Here is an 18,941-nt window from a genome sequence, read left to right on the forward strand (position 1 = left end):
TGCTGCTCTTCTAATAATGTTAAATATCAATGTGAGATGGTGACATCAAAAAAAGAACACCCGGCTCAGTTTGTTGAGGGCTTCTTCTTAGACCAGGACGCTATATTTTTAAGTTTACGAATATGGTTATCGCCATCATTTCACTACCGCGTACACATTTTTCATTTAAGGATCAAAGGTGCCATATATGGGCCTTGGGATTTATTGATTGGCGAAGAGTGCGTATTTTGGTTTGTCCATCAACCACGCAGCAACGGAGCAAAGTATTGCAGCAATTATACGTAAACTGATATTTGACCAGGAAGAGTGACTTAAGTATAAATAAATATAAAATATAAATATACTATGACAATACACACATCGTCATCTAGCCCCAAAGTAAGCGTAGCTTGTGTTATGGGTACTAAGACGACTGATTAATATTTTTATGAATAATATACATAAATACTTAGAATATACATATAAACACCCAGACACTGAAAAATATTCACGCTCATCACACAAACATTTTCCAGTTGTGGGAATCGAACCCACGGCCTTGGACTCAGAAAGCAGGGTCGCTGCAAACTGCGCCAATCGGCCGTCGAACTTAGATAGTTTATATCTATCCTCATCAGCATTTAAAGGACTGAATGGATTTGATAAAATTTTGTATTATGTACTTCTAACATGACACTTTTTAATCTAACAACTGTACTAATATTATAAATGCGAATATATATAATCGTTTATTAAGATTCTTCCCCGGATTTTTCATTTCTAATGAATTTTAGCAACATTTGGCCTTATGATAAGCGGACGGAGCACTTAACTAATGTCATAACACAGAAATTGGTCCACAAGTCCCGTGACCCAAGAGCTGTGGCTTATTTTGCCCAACGGCTAGTTCTTGCGATTCAGCGGCAATAGCGCCAGCGCTCTGGGAATGCCCATAAGTGAACAGTTGGATGATACATATTTTTAGTAAATTTTAACACATCTTATGCTTTCCAAATATATAGAGATTAGTAAATTGTTGGCTAAATAGGTACACCAATCATATCTTACTCTATCATCCACTGAGCGACTCGTTCCTTTTTTTATTCGCCATCCATGCATCGTCTACTTTATTACACCGACAATCACACAGTTTAAACCGAAACACAGTTGTACAATAATGCTGCTTGGCGGCAGGACTTTAAAAAAAAAAACATTTCTTTCTACTTGCCCGAACGAGCTCTGTCACAAAAAGCTCGACTACTACTAGAGTGTCAGATGTAATACGAGAGTTAAGTCAATCTGTCAACAAAGTTTAGTAAAGCTTAAAGATTTGAAATATAAGAACATTTACTGGTTGGGTGTCTGAACTGTTAAGTTTAACCCAGCCAACCAGCAAAAAGCTTTCCTATCAGACCTGTAGAACATATTACATTATAGTTGAAACAAGCAGGCCACAAACGATTGAATGTGGCTGCTTATTCAGCCAGTTGAGGCCGTTGGCCTTAAGACATGGCCGTGGCCTCAGCAACGGTGTCGGGCAGCCGCCGCCGCAGGGTCTCCGGAGTGGCCAGCGTCAGCGCGGCCGCAGCCAGCGAGGCGCAGCCGAACAGCGCGGTCGGCAGAGAGCGCCACCATTCACTCTGAAAACCAAATAAAACATTAGAGGCCATATTTGGTCCAAGTGGGACCACAAGGCCTTCGTTCCAACTATTTAAACTAGACCATGACCCTATAAAAATCGCCACGACTAAATATTTTTTTCTGGTTGCAGGAAATTTGGTTCATGTTTTGAATAAACTGTCGCCCATGCGATGGACTGATCAAGTCAAATCCGCTGGGGGCGGCCTCTTGCATGAGTATACCAAGCTGTCTGCCAGTAGGGAAAAGTGGTGAAAGCTCGAGTAGGTAAATAAAATCTGCTCCAAACAGCGTCACTTCATGATGACCAAGACCACTCTGGCAAGAGTATAACGGCAATAAAGAATACAACTTTAATAAACTTACCAAGAGAGGAGTAAGTGGCGCTAAAACCGTGCCCACTCGTGCCAGCATAGAGCAAGTGCCCACTAAGGAGCCTCTTGCGGAAGTGGGCACTAACTCCGAAGTGTACACATACACTGCGTTGAAGCATGCCGATATGGACATTTTGCCGATCAGGAATATTGCGATCGAGGCGGTTGTGTATTCTGGAACATAAATATTTACATAGATTACAGCAGCAATAAAACCTTTTAATAATAATACTTTATTCACTAGGCATTAGGCAGGGCTAGGTTCCGGGGGCAGAAATATACCAAGAGCTATCACATAAATATAAATAAATAATAAATAAATATATACTACGACAATACACACTTAATATATTTCACTTATGTAACATATTTCGAGAAAAACCCTTATTTTTAATTCTTATTCTTTATTCCATAATGATGGGTTTCTAACTGTTCGTTTTGAGTTCTCTTAATTATTTTCGTTCCTAAACATTTCTGAAATGTTTGAAATGAACCAAAAACAAAATTCAAATCTGTTGAGCTATTTTCTTTTCTCTGCGAGACGTACGGTTAATGATTTTTTATATAATTAGTGTATTGATAGAAAATTATAAAGATACGCCAGTATTATACTGTAGTAATAATCTACGAGTTGGAGTTGATTGCAAAGCAGCATTGGAACGTCGTAGCTCTACTGCCCCTATTTTATGGTGAGGACTGGGCTCATGCCCAGCGGTGGGACACTAATCGGGCGCATGACGATGATGTTATTGAGATCACAATCACTGGATGACGGGCAAGTGATAGGCATCTAAATGGCATAGATATAACGCATAGATTTTTATATTGATTACTAAGTAAAGCGTACACATTTACATGCTCACTTGATTTAGCCCTCGGAATCTGTTTTGAGTCGGTTCAATCATCGTTGTATTGAGTGTTATGAGTACCTGGGTCAAATTCCTGGGGGGAGGAAATCAAGAGTTGAAAAGAATTAAGTTCTTGTCAAGAATTTTCAGTAGGTATCAGCTCGAAGTTAACAGTTAGCTCGAAGTTAGCGTTGTCTTTTCACATGTTTCAGAGAGCACTCTAAGCCGCATTGACGCAGTGTGAAGTCTAAGTTCTATAAGTATTTTCTTGGCCTATGCCCGGCTACGGAAAAGTAACACGCTAATAATGATGAGGGTGATTATAATGTGACAGGTGGCACGAGATCTAATCTCTAAATCTCTCGCTCCTGTGAGAGAAAAGGACTTTTCTGTGCTCAGCAAGTTTATAAATACAAAGGTTCTAGTAGAACTGTCCTATTTACTAGTAGTTGCCCTATTTAGTAGCGGGACCATACAGTTCCTATAATACTCTGTAATATCTAAGGAACAGTTTTACAGAGGAGGTTAGGATTATTTGTACAATAGTATACGATGGGTAGTTATGTCCGAGACCCACTAATAACGTCACATCACACGTTTAGGTCAGAAAGTTTGCCAAATGTGATGACGAAGGTATGCTTTCGAACTATGAAAGTTTGGTATCAGTCAATCTAGATATTTCCTATATTTTTTGTTACAAACAAATACAAACAGACAAACTATCGTAATTTCGTAATATAATAAATAGAAAAAAAAAATTAAACGGATAAAGATCGCACACGTGCGGTTACAGACATTGGCGCGCGGAATTTAATCATTTTGAGATTTTTTGCTATCATATATTTTGCAAATAGGCTTTCAAATCGGCTCTCAATACCAGTCCAGTGCCGATAATATTTTAATAATATAAATAAATAAATAAAATATAAATATACTACGACTATACACACATCGCCATCTAGCCCTAAAGTAAGCGTATCTTGTGTTATGGGTACTGAGATAGCTGATGAATATTTTTTATGAATATAATACACATAAATACTTATAATATACAGATAAACACCCAGACACTGAAAAACATTCATGTTCATCACACAAATACTCTCCAGTTGTGGGAATCGAACCCACGGCCTTGGACTCAGAAAGCAGGGTCACTGCCCACTGCGCCACTCGGCCGTCAAAATATAAATATATGAACTAAATATTCATTGCTCTATGATTCGAAACTATGTTTCTGTATGAATATTATAGTTACATTAGTAATATATTTTGTACCTATCCCTATCCCTATGCCTACTTCCCTATCCCTACTAATAGAATAGAATAGAATAGAAAAACTTTATTGCAACATAACAAAAAAAGGAAAATACAAGGAAAACAGTAATAGTACTTAGTGCTAGGGTGCAAAGGCGGCCTTATCACTAAAAGTGATCTTTTAAAGGCAACCTGAGCGTACGAAGCCGATAAAAGAGTGGAAATTGGATGGTGCATAAAGTAAGTTACATAAAAAACAAAAAAAAAAGAAATGTAATATAAACTTACATGAACATACATACTACATTTACATATTAACTACACAAATACCAACATAAATTTATATATACTATGATAGATATATGTGATATATATTTATGCTATTATAAACTTACATACTACTCAATTACATAGATAAGTAATAATTCTTTAATATTATAAATTTGAATGTTTGTTTGTTACGCTTTCACGTTGGAAGTGTTAAAAGTAAGTATAGGATACTTTTTATGCCGACATTAAGCTCGGTTCCTTTGGGAGAGGGGATGAGTGTTTGACGATTTTACATCATAACTCCGACAAATTATAACCGATTAAAATAATTGTTTTTGTACTAAAGAGTACAAAAACAATTATTTGTGTATGTGTTTAATTTTGCCCAAATTGTGGTTGGAGATAGAGGACAGAACTCTTCAGCGGACAGCAGCAAACCCCTCATTGAAGGCTTAGCGATACTGAAAACTTTTTTTTTTTAGATCTACAACTAAATTTAATGACACATCAAAAAACAAAATCAAACGCAAACGAAGTCGCGGCCAACAGCTAGTTTTATATATAGCAAAGGTAGAAAACTCGTGATTGGACACCTTGAGGTATAAATCCACTGGAGACACAGCACACCCCACAGAACACAAACCCTCCCAACAGCGTCTTCTTCCGTCCCACGCGGTCCAGCGTTATCACCGCAATGACGTCCCCCGGGATGGTGGCCAGCGAGGAGAGCGCGAAGTTGGTGTACTTGTTCCCCGGCAGGCCCACCGAGCTGATCATCAGCCCGTAGTACACGAAGGCCGCTGTGAACCACCACCACGAGCAGACGATGACTCTGCGGAAGACAGTAGCCTTACTAGAAGAGTCGTTTTCCTATACTAAACTCATTTTTGACTATCATATAGATTCTATTGTGACCAAAGCATTTAAAGCTTTAGGTTTTATTATACATGTTAGTAAACCATTCAAAAAATTAAAACCATCAAAATCCTCTACTGTTCATTGGTCCGTAGTCAAGTAGAGTATTCTTGCCAAATATGGAATCCTGCGTATCACATCTATATCATTAAAATAGAAAGTATTCAAAAGAAATTTTTCAGATTCCTTAAGCACAAATTTCACCTTCCGAAAACTTCCTACGAAATCTCATGTTCGGATTTACACCTTGTTCATACACGTAGAAACTTTGCCGATGTTTGTCTCTTACTTAACATTGTTAGAGGGTCAATAGATAGTCCGGAATTACTGACTAAGTTAGATTTTATTGTACCCTCACGATTACCTAGGCATAAAAAGATTCTGCACGTACCCTTAACCAAAATTAAGAATAGATTTAATTACTTTGTAATCCGTTTCTCTCGCCTTCTTAATTCTGTTTACAATGACCCCGAAATTTACTTATTTTATGTTAATATGAACAGTGTACGTTGCAACTTAGTAGATAAACTGTTGCATGCTAGGTAAACTTAATACTTAGTTGTAGTTTGCTGCGTTTTTGCTGGGTTTTGGTTTGCTGACTTATCTGTGGAAACCTGTTATTAGTTTTAAGTAAACCAATTTGTTAACTATTTAGTATCTACAACTGTTGGATTTCCAATTAAAGAAAAATAAAATATTAAACTCTGTACCGTCAAAATAAAATGGGCCTTTTCTTAGAGTCGCAAATCCGGTACTTCTAATTTTTATTTAACAAATGTTAATAGTACTTGCTGAAAAACTGTAACCAAATTTGATTTTAAATTGATACATATAAGGTCCGTTTTGTTCTGACGTTTAAGTATTTCGATACTCGAAAACAACCCCTCGATTGTGAGTAAGCAAATCTTGTACTAAGGGGTAAAGAACTTAATTATCATAGTTGCTCCAAAGCGAAAGAACTTCATAAGCACAAGTACAATACAGACAATCATCTGGTCTGATAAGAAAACCGTCAATCACCAGCTTTCAAAATAGGAAACTATGGCCCACCTGATCGTTAGTCGAAAACCATCGCCTATACTTAAATGTAGCAACACTTCACAGGGTATGCAAGAAGCAAGTCGTGCAACATGCCGCCCTGTGTCCATCAATTTGCGGCGTAAGTGTTAAGACCGTAACATAGCATTACGACACTGCTGTTTAGCGGCAGAAATAAGGCGATAGTACTTCCTGGACGAGCTCTGTCACAAAATGCTCTACTATGTCACGAAACTTTTGATCCATTCGGGATCAACTTTGTTACATGTTTTAAAATTACATGTTGTTGTGTTTTGGCTATAAACCTTTATAGCAAAACACCGAATGTGGATGTTCGGAGGACGTAGAGCTTTTTTTTATTAATTCCACACAGGCAACAAGAAACAAGCGGTCCAGGAACGTGGTTTTCTGAGCTCCCTAAAAATCTATGTCCATCGGTGGACCTGGAGGTTTTGTAATAGTGTCCCGTTTGCGACCTTAGGGTACGCTTCTTAAATTTTTACTGCATAAGTAGTTACCGTACCTTTTAAGTAATGCAGGCGAGGAAAACAGCAGTTTTATGTTAAATTTTTCCGTTGCAATATTCTGAGCCCCTTTCGATTCTTTTGTAATTTCATCGATCGCTTCATCCGACACCGCAAAATGATTCCAGCTCGCAATCCTATGCAGTAGAATAAGAGCTTCTTCATTCTTTCCATTAGTGAGCAGCCATCGCATGCTTTCTTCTAGGAAGTAAGTGTATGCGAGGAACAAAGGAGCGGGGCAGGAGACGATGAGCAGAAAGTGCCGCCAGTAGGGGATGTTCCACACGATCAGATTCAGGATCAGCTCGCCGACGGCTACGGAGATTCCCACTGCGGCTGAACCGATCGTCCTCTTGTCGCTCCCAATTAGCTCGACAACTAGAACATTGAACAGATTTTATTTAGGAAGTGGTGATAGCCTAGTTGGTGCCGTTCCTTTCTGAGAACCGACTCCACCTCTAATTAGTAGTAGAACTTTTTGTGATAGAGCTTGTCCTAGGAAGTACTTATAACAAATAAATAGAAGTTAAAAAAACATTTATTATTCCTTGGTTAACAATTACAGAGCAAAATAAAATTGAATAGAAAAAATTGGAATACAAGTGTGACAAATTAGTTTCAATAAATATAATATGCGACCCCTTGTGGGTGAAGGCCTCCTCCATTTTCTGCCACTCAGCTCTATTTGGTACTCCAGGCACAGGCTTAATACCCACCTTAACACATTAGTTGTAGACCATAACACACCTCAGGTTGATGGACACAGAGTGGCAGTTTAAAGAATGTGTTCCTTGCATGCCCTGCGAAGTGTTCTTCTGTTTATAGACGATGGTTTTCCACTTACCATGTGGGCCATCTGCTTGGTTAATCAATTGTTTTATAAAATAACTTTTCGGAGTCGTGAGAGTTATTACTAAGCAAATCTAAATATTACTTGCTTTGATGGTCAAGGATAACATAGTGAGGATACCTGAATGCCTTCCTTCTCCATAACGTTCTCAAAGGTGTGTGAAGTCCACCATTCTGCAATTGGCCAGCATGGTGGTCTATGGCCTAAATCGTGTAGTAACCATGATTTATTAAATTTATTTTAATACATTGTTAAAACTTAAAAGTTGGTCTAATCTTACCTTCGGTATCATGTTATCAAAGCAAATACCCATTCCCACGAAGGATTTTTGTACTACTTTTCTCAGACATTATGCAGATATCACTAATTTATGACATGTCAAGTAAGTCGGTTGTTTATATCCCGCGTATTAGAGACCAATAAGAGCCCGCCTGTACTAGGTCATATTGCAGTCACAGGCTAACTTGTAAAAGAATAAAAAAATACTTACTTAATACAAAACACGTAGTGTAAGTACCAGTAACCAAGACAGCTTCGAAGAATTCAATGATTGTGTAAGTTAAGTAGGCGCTGTGACCCGTTCCCACTAATGTCTTCAACGCTCCAGTGGCGAGGCAGAGCCCACTCAAAATTATCGCTTTACGACGGCCCCATCTGCAATTTATGCATTGTATCAGGAAAAGTGAACGTAAAACACGAGAGAATATATATTGATGACTAGTTCTTTTCTGCGACTTTTTTTAGTCACCTAAAATCTAGGAAGTATGCAACGGGCTCCCCGGACGTCAACTAAAGCCAACGAGAGAGACATGCCGTCGTGGTTTTTAGTTTGGGGTCACCTAAGGCTGCAGTAATCGTAATTTTTCCCTCGATACAGGTGTCTTGGCTCGATGATGTAAGCTATCTCTATGAAAAATTATGTCAACATAGGTTCAGCTAAAAATCTCTACAAACCTATCCACGAGTCACGACTTACAACGGTTTTATCCCTGGCTGAAAAAGGCAATTTTTTTAATATCTCGAACGCTATCGGTAGATACACTACTCTTGGATAAATATCCTATGTCCATTTCCATGTTGGAAGCTATAATATATGTGGTAAGCTTCACCAAGATCAATGCGGTGCCAAATATATGTAAAAAAAAAAAACAATAAACACTTTTCCATTTATAATATTAAGTAAGGATAAGTTAGCGCTTGAATGCGATGCCACGAAGATAACTGCAATGGAGTCTAATGCTGGACTATGACAGCCTGAAGGTGAACTGATCATCGTTCATAAAATAACATTCAAAATTCATCTTTTTCACGTAGGCCTAGTTTGTAAGCACTTTTGAAACTTCAATTCAGTCCGTTGTAGTAACTTTACCTCTAGTTCAAGCCGAATCTACCGAAAAGAGGCCGGCAAGAAACTCAGAAAATTGCTCTTTTCTTGTGAGAGATAAAAGCATATCGGCCTGGTTGTATCGTCATGATGAAGTTGTGTCAGCGTCATGGACACCATTTCTAGCCACAGGGCTTTGACCTAGTACTCTTTTTAATTTGCTTTACTTACGAGTAAAGCAACTTAAAAGAGGTTTAGTTGCTTGTGCTAGTGCGAGTTGCTTTACTTAGAAAGAAACAGAGAAACTATAGAGAAAACGTAAAACTGTTTACCTGTCTGAAAGATATCCCATGAGAGGCATGGACACCAAGACTCCCAGGTTGTGGATCGTGCCCACCAAAGTTCGTTTCCACTCGTGACACGCCAAATCAAACTGAAAAGAAACCAAAGGTTTTGTTGAATGATACCGAGAAAGAAGGAAGATATACATTTTCGAATTTTCTGTACCGTCAAATTTTTATTCCTCTGCAAGCCCTTGATTGCATTTTTGCCTGGTAAGTTATGACAGTTGTGTAAAAGATATAACCTGTTGAGGGTATTGCAGTTATCATGGGCGCACATTTTTCTGGCCAGAGAAAATTCCGAAATTATAAATTCCTTAATTGCTCCTACCGGGTATCGAACCCATAGCCGCAGACCGCACTGCGCAAGGGAAGTTGTCAAAAAGTCGACGATTTCGATGATATTTTATTTAAATTACATTACCAGATTAAACTCCATAATAATACCATAACAACAAAAAAAAATGTATTTCCTTAATTTAATTGTCTTAATAATTAACATTACATATTAAGTAAAGTAACTAAGTTTTTATTTTTTAATCAATTTTTTTATCACTTGTATCGAGGCACTACCTCATTAACGATAGAATCCCTTGTGTCATAGATCCATCGATCGCATGGCTCCACATGGTCAAGGTCACTGGAACTGCAGGTGGAGTTGTCGGAATAGACCGGGCGGGAGCACCGCACATCGCTAACGTTGGTCGGCCACCAGTCCGGCGTCGCTACCGTAGCGTTTGTTACTTCGCACGGCGGTACGGCACATCTGGAAAAAATTAAAAGGAGAAATCCAATAGGAGCTTCTAACAAGCATTTATCATCCCCATCAATATCAACCCATTACCGGCCCACAACAGCGCACGGTTCGCCTCTCAGAATAAGAAAGTTTTATGTACCATTCTGCAAATTGACAGTAGGAATGTATTATATATAGTAGAATTGTGTGTAGGAATCACACACCTCTGAGAACGTTTTGGAGAACTCTTAGGGATGCAGGTTTCCTCACAATGTGTATCTTAGCAAGTGATATTTTTATTGCTTAAATTGAAAACACACATAGTTCTTAAAAGTTAGAGGTGTTGGGTCCGGGATAGAATCGGTCGCACCGGGCCGAAGCTCTAACCACTAGGTGGGCACCCCCTTATCAATCCTTTGAAATTCTTCAAAGTGAAATATATATATTATACTCGACTATAATTCTAACTAAATGTTTTTCCGATTTAAGCGTATTAGTAAATTTTTTAAACAAAAATGAAAAAGTTTACGCAAATTTACGTTCGGAAACTTTCACATTTCACATTTGGTATTTATAAAGGTATCCTTAGTTATCCCTATCCCTACTAATATTATAAATGTCAATGTAAGTTTTTTTTGTTACGCTCTCACGCAAAAACTACTTAACCAATCCTCATGAAACTTTGTACAAATATTCTTGAAAGTGTTAGAAGTAATATAGGATACTTTTTATACCGACATTAAGCTCGGTTCCTTTGGGAGAGGGGATGAAAGTGTTTGCGATTTTAAACCATAACTCCGACAAATTATAACCGATTTAAATAATTATTTTTGTACTATAGAGGTTATAATATGTGTTTTATTTTGTCCTAACTTTGTGTAGATATGATGAATGTGGTCGGAGATAGAGGACAGAACTCCTCAGCGGACAACAGCTAACCCCTCATTCAAGGCTACAACTAAATTGAATGCCACATCAAAAAACAAAATTAAACGCAGACGAAGTCGCGGGCAACAGCTAGTATATTATAATTTTGGGATAAAAAGAAATTATGTTTAATTTTATCAAAGCAAATAAAGTTTGCAAATAAGTGAAAAAGCCTTTTAGATCGCGTTCAGTTTGCAAAGTTCTGAACGTCTTTAGAGTTTCATTATGAACCTTCTCAATTTTTAAGAAAAATATCTATTTAATTGTAGGCACCATAAACATTTTCAAAGTAACATAATGTAATCATCACGCGTCTTTTTACTTTATGGAGCAGTTATAAACAAATAGATACAGCCTTTATTGCAGATATAATAAAATTATTTTACGAATGCAACAAAACAATTTGTATTATAATTGCCATTTATTAGACTTTATTACATACCAAAAAATATGAACAACTACTGTTACATTTTAATCAACCATACAACTTAGAAGTTTCTACTCTAATTCTTAAAATGATGCTTAATTTTCCTTACTCTATGATGTCCCCCTCAGTAAATTCGCTGGTAGGCTGGATATATCACTATGGAGGTGCTGGGATCTTCTCTCTGCCAGTCGTGTGCACCCTAGGTATGAATGTCAGAGGGGGCTCAAAAAGGTTTTAATTTATTTTTAAGTATAAAAATATTGTGATCTAGTTATTAAGTGCTAAATAAAACCCACATAAGGAGAAATAAAGATTTTTATATTTTTAGGTCGAAAGGTGGACTACTTTCGACCTAAAAATATAAAAATAGCCTAATAGCTTTTCGCCACGTTGCATGAATACCATTTTTTAATCTACGTCTGTAGTAGATACACCAGCATTGAAATTCTTGGAGCTAGAACTAATATCTGTCACTAAAATTCGCTGGAAAACACCGCACAAATTTAGGTGACTTGTTTTTATGTTACATATAGAATTAAGGAGATAGAAGAGTTTCTCATTTGACCGCAGTGCAATCGTTGCAATCACTGAAATAATTAAGTGAACTGTAAATTTTCAAACATTAGTACTGTAGCTTATTTATACCTGTAGTTGATAGCAGCAGCGGCAAACACAAAATTGGTGTTACTAAGCGCAGTACAAATAACCGGGATGATCGCTAGAAGACACTGCCATATTTGAAACCGCCCAAATCCACTGACCAACTCCACTAGGTCTTCTTCAATCGATACCTTTACAATGTTATTGACTTTTTTCATCTCCATCATCATATTTTTGAAAGTTATAAATGTTTTATTGACTCTATCTAAATATGATTCCGTTACACCACTGCTCCCCGGAGACAACGACTGGTGACCATTTTCAAGATCCAATGTCATGCAACGCTAATTTTATGTAATGACATAAGTGTTTAAGTGTATTCAGAAAATAGGTTGACGTAATGATATAACAAGATGTAATTTAGGATCTATTCAAATCGCCATTGTACCATCCACTGAAATCACTTACCTTGTGAAACCATCTAATTAATTTAGGAATTGTTTGGTATTATTGTGTTATTAATCATCTAACTAATACACTCCATACTTCCCATTTTTCATAAGAGGGGGAAGGAAGCTTAGGTCTACCACGCCGTCTCAGTTTTAGTTAGTTGACTTAAGTAATGTCCTCATAAAACAAACGTATGTATACAATTAAAGCATCACACAGTGGATATAGAAGCAGTACTAATACACTTATTACTACAATATCAAATATTTAACTTACTACTAGTAAATTTTAATTCACATACAACATAGAGCATAGGAGACATATCGGATGTCTAGATACTCTTATCAAAGTTTTATTCTTCCATTTACGAGGCAATGATGGGTTTAGTAATAAAAAATAATTATTTTAAGTATTACGATCAAATTCATTCGATTACGAATTGTTGTGGACAACACATCCTCGGTCTCAGAAATTGGAGTATTTTAAAAACCAAATGATAAAAGATGAAAAAAACGATCCAATGGAGACGCAGACTGAAACCAAAGGAAGTACAGTTAATGGTAGGAAAGAAAGTGTTTACAAAAAGCCGTTAGACCTCGACGATGTGCTGACCAATGAGCTCGGCCAATTCGGTTGGTACCAGAAACGGAACATCCTCCTCGTTGCAATCCCGATGATATTCTCCTCATTTATCAATGAGTTCATTTTCTCCGCTGCTGCAACACCACATAGGTAAAATATAATTAAGCTAGAATGATAACCATTAATAGCCCCATTAATTTCCCACAGCTGGGCACGCGTCCCTGTTTCATTGAAATCTATCAAAAATTATAAATAGAAATCTATCATTGAAATCTATCAGAAAATCACGACGACATAATCTTTTCTTTATTTTCATTAACATTCCATAATCGTCACATGCCTTTTTACTGTATGGATCAAAATGATTAAATAAGCTAGGTATTATCTTAAACCTTATTTTATTAGATGTCGCATCTCAGAATGTGGTGAAGACGGCAAATCCCACGTATACGATCCCGATTGGATCTTGAACGCAGTTCCAGAGTCTGCGTCAGGGTTTGCAAGCTGTGAGAGATACGTTTCAAGTAATCCCGGAACCAATGGCACCTTGGACTATTGCCCTGTCAATTTGTTTGATAAATCTTCTACTACAGGGTGTGATGGATTCGTTTATGCAAAGGACAATACTGTGGTTTACGATGTAAGTTACGCTCTATCTGTAACATTTATCGTCATAATTATCATTACCGCGTTCATAAGACATTTAGACCCGCTACAATGAGGATTGACGTGTGTATACTAGTATAATAAGAGAAAGTTAAACTATTGAAAATTACTAGTGATTTAAACATACCCATATAAAAAATCTGTTTCGGCACTAACAAAGTACGCCTTTTGATTTCATATTGTCATAACCACCATATTTGCGACCAAGTGCGGAGACAAGCCCAGGAGGTGAAGAAGAAGAAGAAGAACCGCCATACTGGATTTGTCGTAACATCATCGCCTGTGATACTTTCATGATATAGAAAAATATCTTATGATTGGACATACATTATTCTAGCATTGTACCCTGGCCAGAATTATGTATGTTCAATCCTGTGGTTTATATTATAAAGTGAAATTAAAATATAGCAACCGGGTAAAATCATAATTTTAGGGCGTTATCTAAAATTTAGTTTTATAGAAATTATTATTATTATTAAAAAAAAACAGCAATTCATATTGCTGTGGCTTCATCATTTTAGTAGAACACACGTTTTCACGTTTTGTATTTCCTCAAATAACTCAAAACTCACGTTTGTCTAAGCATTTGGCTCTTAAATTGGAACCATCGCTTTACTTAGCTTTTATAACTACCGTGCTACCTATTGGGCTACTTGAATAAAGATATTTTTGACTTTGATTTTGACTCAAGAAAGCCTCGTGGCCGATGTGTGGGTCCACTGGTCGTATACTAGAGGCAGAAAAATATTTAGAAGATTTTTTTACGACACACAATTCAACGTTTTCAGTTCAGTTGAGAACACCAATTTTCAGTCTAATAATATATTTATGCTATGCGAAGACCATAAATCGACTAATACCACTTTAAAAAAATGCATCCAAAGACATTAAATATTAGGCAGGTTTAAATTTCAATTAAAGAAATCAAATAAATTTTTTTCAGTTCGATCTAGGATGCCAAGAGTGGTTGCGAGCGTTTGCCGGCACTATGAGCAGTATCGGGACGTTGTTGGTACTGCCTATCACTGGATACATTTCAGATCGCTACGGTCGAAGGTTCGCTTTAATCATCAGCGTGTTCAATTTGGGCTTATTTGGTCTTATTCGAGCTTTCTCCGTCAACTACCCCATGTACCTGGCGCTTCATCTGATACAAACTACGCTTGGATCTGGCACTTACAGTTCGTCATATATTTTTGGTAATTATTTGAACTGTTCAAACATGCTATTATTTCATTTTAATATCAAGTTCTAAAAGATTACGGTAAACAAACTTATGTAGCATTTAAGGTACACTAACATTGAAGTAGAGTTAACACCACTACCTCATAAATGTGTAAAGAAAGACTTAACAGACTTAAAACAACATGTTTAATTTCCCTATGATCCATAAAACAATTCTGATTCTTCAGTTATAGAAGTAAAGTAATATCTAAAAGTGTTCATCCATTGGTTTAATTTCAATAAACTTACCAAGTACTTTATATATAATTTATATTATAAAAGAAAATGTCTATATTGTTACGTTGCCTAAAATTAGTTTGCAGGTAAAATGTTTGTGATGACAAAATTTTTTTTATTCAGCTGCTGAACTTGTTGGTCCCAAGTACCGTGTCATAACAAGCGCCACGTCCGCTACGATGTTCGCATCGGGGCAGGTGATTCTCGGCGCGGTGGCTTGGCTGATCCCATCCTGGCGTTACATGATCATAGCACTCCATGTTCCCTGCTTCCTTATTATCGTATACTACTGGCTCCTGTCTGAGAGTGTACGATGGTTATTGTCAAAGAGGCGATACACGGAAGCTGAAAAAATATTGGAAACTGTCGCAAAGGCAAACAATACGTATATCAGTGAGAAATCTAAGATGGCTCTAATGACCCCACCAGAAACTGCTGTCATTACGTCTGACGTAAGTACATATTCCCGTAATGTTCATTAATATTCATATATTTGCGACAGTGCAATTCGATATCTGAATGATTAATAAGCTCTTTCCAATTAGAGAGAGGGAGACATTAATTGGAATCACGATGCTGATATAATCATATGATTTCCCTACTAAAAAATAGGCACTATTTAAAAGGAATTATGGATTATCTTCAAACTATCCATAAGCAAATAAATATTTATAACATAAATGTAAAAATTACTTTGCTATTCTTACAAAAGTACTAGATCTCATTAAAGTATGATTGGTTTCCATTTATATTTGAAACAAAACAAATATTTTCAGGCTGAGAGTCCTGGCTTGGTGCGCACCGTAATAAGCTCCAGAGTTCTGCTCAGGAGAGTCTGCACGACGCCGATTTGGTGGATTACTATGACCTTTGTGTACTACGGACTGTCCATCAACTCTACTGGTCTCTCTGACACGATGCATTTGAACTATATTCTAACATGCGCCATAGAAATTCCTGGTTACATTACCGCCGTTCTTGTCTTGGATAGAATTGGTAGAAAAGCTACTCTATCTGCAGGTTATTTCCTCAGCGCAGCTTGCAACATCGCCTATATTTTTGTTCCTAATCGTAAGTATACATCGAATTGCAAATCAACATCATTTATTATGCATAAGTTAGCTGCAGCGCTATTTTTTTTTAAATTTTATTTCTGGCGTCGTTATCGCCATTCCTATGTTAAAAATATACATTTAAGTTTAATGTATTTTTTTGTTTTAGATCCCCTATGTAATGTGTTCTTGCTAAGATTATCTTCTCATTGTCTCACAAATACAAGATTCGCTTCAATAGTAGCATCTTGGCTATCTTATATGTAGTAGAGATATTTACAGGTAAAAACAAATCATTGCTAATCGCTGTACACTATTTTCAGAAATGGCAGTGCCTCGACTGATACTCTTCCTAGTGGGAAAGTTTGGTATCTCGGTAGTGATGACTTCCGTATATCTGTTTACCTCAGAGCTATATCCAACTGAATTTAGACACAGTTTGCTTGCATTCTCGTCTATGATTGGTCGGATAGGCTCAATCACAGCTCCACTGACACCAGTTCTCGTAAGTTTATTTTTCATGGATCATGAATACGGTGTAGTCTCCATATTCATTATCTTAAACAACAATATAACGTTTATTTGTTGTTTAGAAACGTTTTTCTCACGCTCAAGTTACTATGGTTTGTTAGCAATTTTGATTAAAAGGTGCTTAATATGGAAGGACTTAGTGAGGCCTCATTGGGGATTTCGCTAACACAAATAACTCGATTGACCTAGGTCGGTAACTATTTGGGTGACTGACTTGTGAAGTCCTAAAACTTGTCCAGTTTTTTATGGTTAGAGTCGTTGGAAATCCAGGTGAGGGTGCGCTTAGATATAACATAATCTTGACGGCCGATTGGCGCAGTGGACAGCGACCCTGCTTTCTGATCATAAATGTTTTCCAGTGTCTGGGTGTTTATATGTATTTTCTAAGTATTTGTGTATATTATTCATAACAATATTCATCAGTCATCTTAGTACCTATAACACAAGCTACGCTTACTTTGGGGCTAGATGGCGATGTGTGTTGTATTGTCGTTGTAATTTATTTATATATTTATTTATTTGTAATCATGATGCCGTAAATTCTTGTCCTTTTAGAGTATCAAAACACTGCAACGTCAAAGCTAAACCAATAATTTCTTCAGATTTGTTATTTGGCGAGGCGCTTGATATAGTGGAGGGAATTTGATTTTTTTACTCTGACGTTACAGAGTTAGTCGGTACTCGGTAGTAAAGTTATTGGACGGATGGTGATGATTGTTTAGTAAAATCAATAAATATTTCAGATGGAGTACTGGCATGGCATTCCTTCCTTGTTGTTCGCCTTCATGGCGGTGCTGTCCGGCCTGTTGGTGCTCACGCAGCCGGAGACACTGGGCACCAAGCTGCCCGATACCCTGGCTGAGGCCGAAGCGCTCGGGAGACCAGAATCTAAACTCACTAGTTAACATCATTACTTAGATCTCGACAATAATTTATAAGTTTTAGATAAGACTGAGTTAAGACTATAGCGGCAATTCTGTTGTACACTAATCTCTAAACTAAATTGGCATACCTAAAAGACCTCTTCACAATGATAGTGTTTTTTTTCTAAACCTGTCAGTTTAATTTTGCATGGGGGGGGACTTTGGCCGTGGCTAATACCACCCTACCGACAAGGACGTCCCGCTAATCGATTTAGCGTTCCGGTCGATGTCGCGAATAAACCGATTAGGGGTATGGGTTTTTTTTTAAATAACTACTGTACTCCTAACAGGTTAGCCCGTTAACATCATAGATTGCACAATCACTTACCAGCAGGTGAGATTGCAGCCAAGGGAAAACTTTTAGTAAATTAAAAAAAATAAAGTAAGATGTCACATTTCAAAATGAAAAATTTTACAGGACAACATTTTTCTAGATTTTAACTCTGATTTTAAATGTTTTCAAAACGAAAAAACAAGCTATAGCTATAGCGCTATAAGGTTATATTTTCTTTCGCGTCTTAATATCTTCGAGAGATGTTTTTAATGTAGCTAAAACTGGAGTTATTTTTTTGAAGTTAGGTTTATAATTAAAATCTTTTTTTGTTTATGTAATCCTTGTCGCAATTGAGCGTTATATACCGCAATAGAATACAACAGAATCGGCACCAATACGCTATGCTATTTGTCTCAGTGCTAAATCGCTAATGGATAAATAGCTGATCACTAGCTGATGACGCTCTTGGTAATAAAATTCAGTTCAATGACGGAAATTGTTTTAATTTGTTATTAATTGGTAAACCTATCAAAAGTTGTACATTGTAAACTCGATAATATGCACTTCAATGCGTGGCTATCTGTTAACAGTGTTATCTAGTGCTGGAAGTTAAATGAACTTTAAACATCGTAGCGGCAAACTAAAACAATACGAAATATAGTCGTCATAATACATAAATTTATTAGATGATATGTAGAAATCACATGCACATACTAATTCTCAATAATTCTTTTAACAGCACAGCATAAGTACTTTTTTTTTTTCTTAAACTAAATATCCAAATTAAATGCTCTTTAATTTAAAATAACAGGCTATCCTTAAGTACAATTAATGTAATAGGATCCTCGATATTGGTTCTTGTAGCATCTGTATTATAAATATTGATTTACTTAAGTTCCTATTTTTTAAAAATTGATGAAAGAAACTTGCGTACCCGTTTTTTTATATCTTTTTCGT

The 18,941-nt window shown here is 36.8% G+C and overlaps 2 protein-coding genes across 2 annotated transcripts; one reads left to right on the plus strand and one right to left on the minus strand.

The window, feature by feature from the left end:
- Positions 1-1,481: 1,481 nt before the first annotated feature.
- LOC120630019 (organic cation transporter protein-like) lies at positions 1,482-12,269 on the minus strand. Its single transcript, XM_039899137.1, has 8 exons — positions 12,091-12,269; positions 9,929-10,121; positions 9,347-9,447; positions 8,181-8,344; positions 6,840-7,218; positions 4,957-5,195; positions 1,984-2,165; positions 1,482-1,619 (listed from the first exon to the last, which is right to left on the minus strand). The coding sequence occupies exons 1-8, from the start codon at positions 12,267-12,269 to the stop codon at positions 1,482-1,484; spliced, it is 1,575 nt and encodes a 524-aa protein (XP_039755071.1).
- Positions 12,270-12,988: 719 nt separating this feature from the next.
- Positions 12,989-17,707, plus strand: LOC120630017 (solute carrier family 22 member 7-like). The gene is made up of 7 exons (XM_039899135.1): positions 12,989-13,227; positions 13,483-13,717; positions 14,687-14,942; positions 15,328-15,656; positions 15,981-16,275; positions 16,580-16,761; positions 17,531-17,707. The coding sequence occupies exons 1-7, from the start codon at positions 12,989-12,991 to the stop codon at positions 17,690-17,692; spliced, it is 1,698 nt and encodes a 565-aa protein (XP_039755069.1). The 3' UTR covers positions 17,693-17,707.
- The last annotated feature ends 1,234 nt before the right edge of the window (positions 17,708-18,941 follow it).

Source organism: Pararge aegeria, chromosome 15 (genome assembly GCF_905163445.1).
Source record: "Pararge aegeria chromosome 15, ilParAegt1.1, whole genome shotgun sequence".
Lineage (NCBI taxonomy): Eukaryota > Metazoa > Arthropoda > Insecta > Lepidoptera > Nymphalidae > Pararge > Pararge aegeria.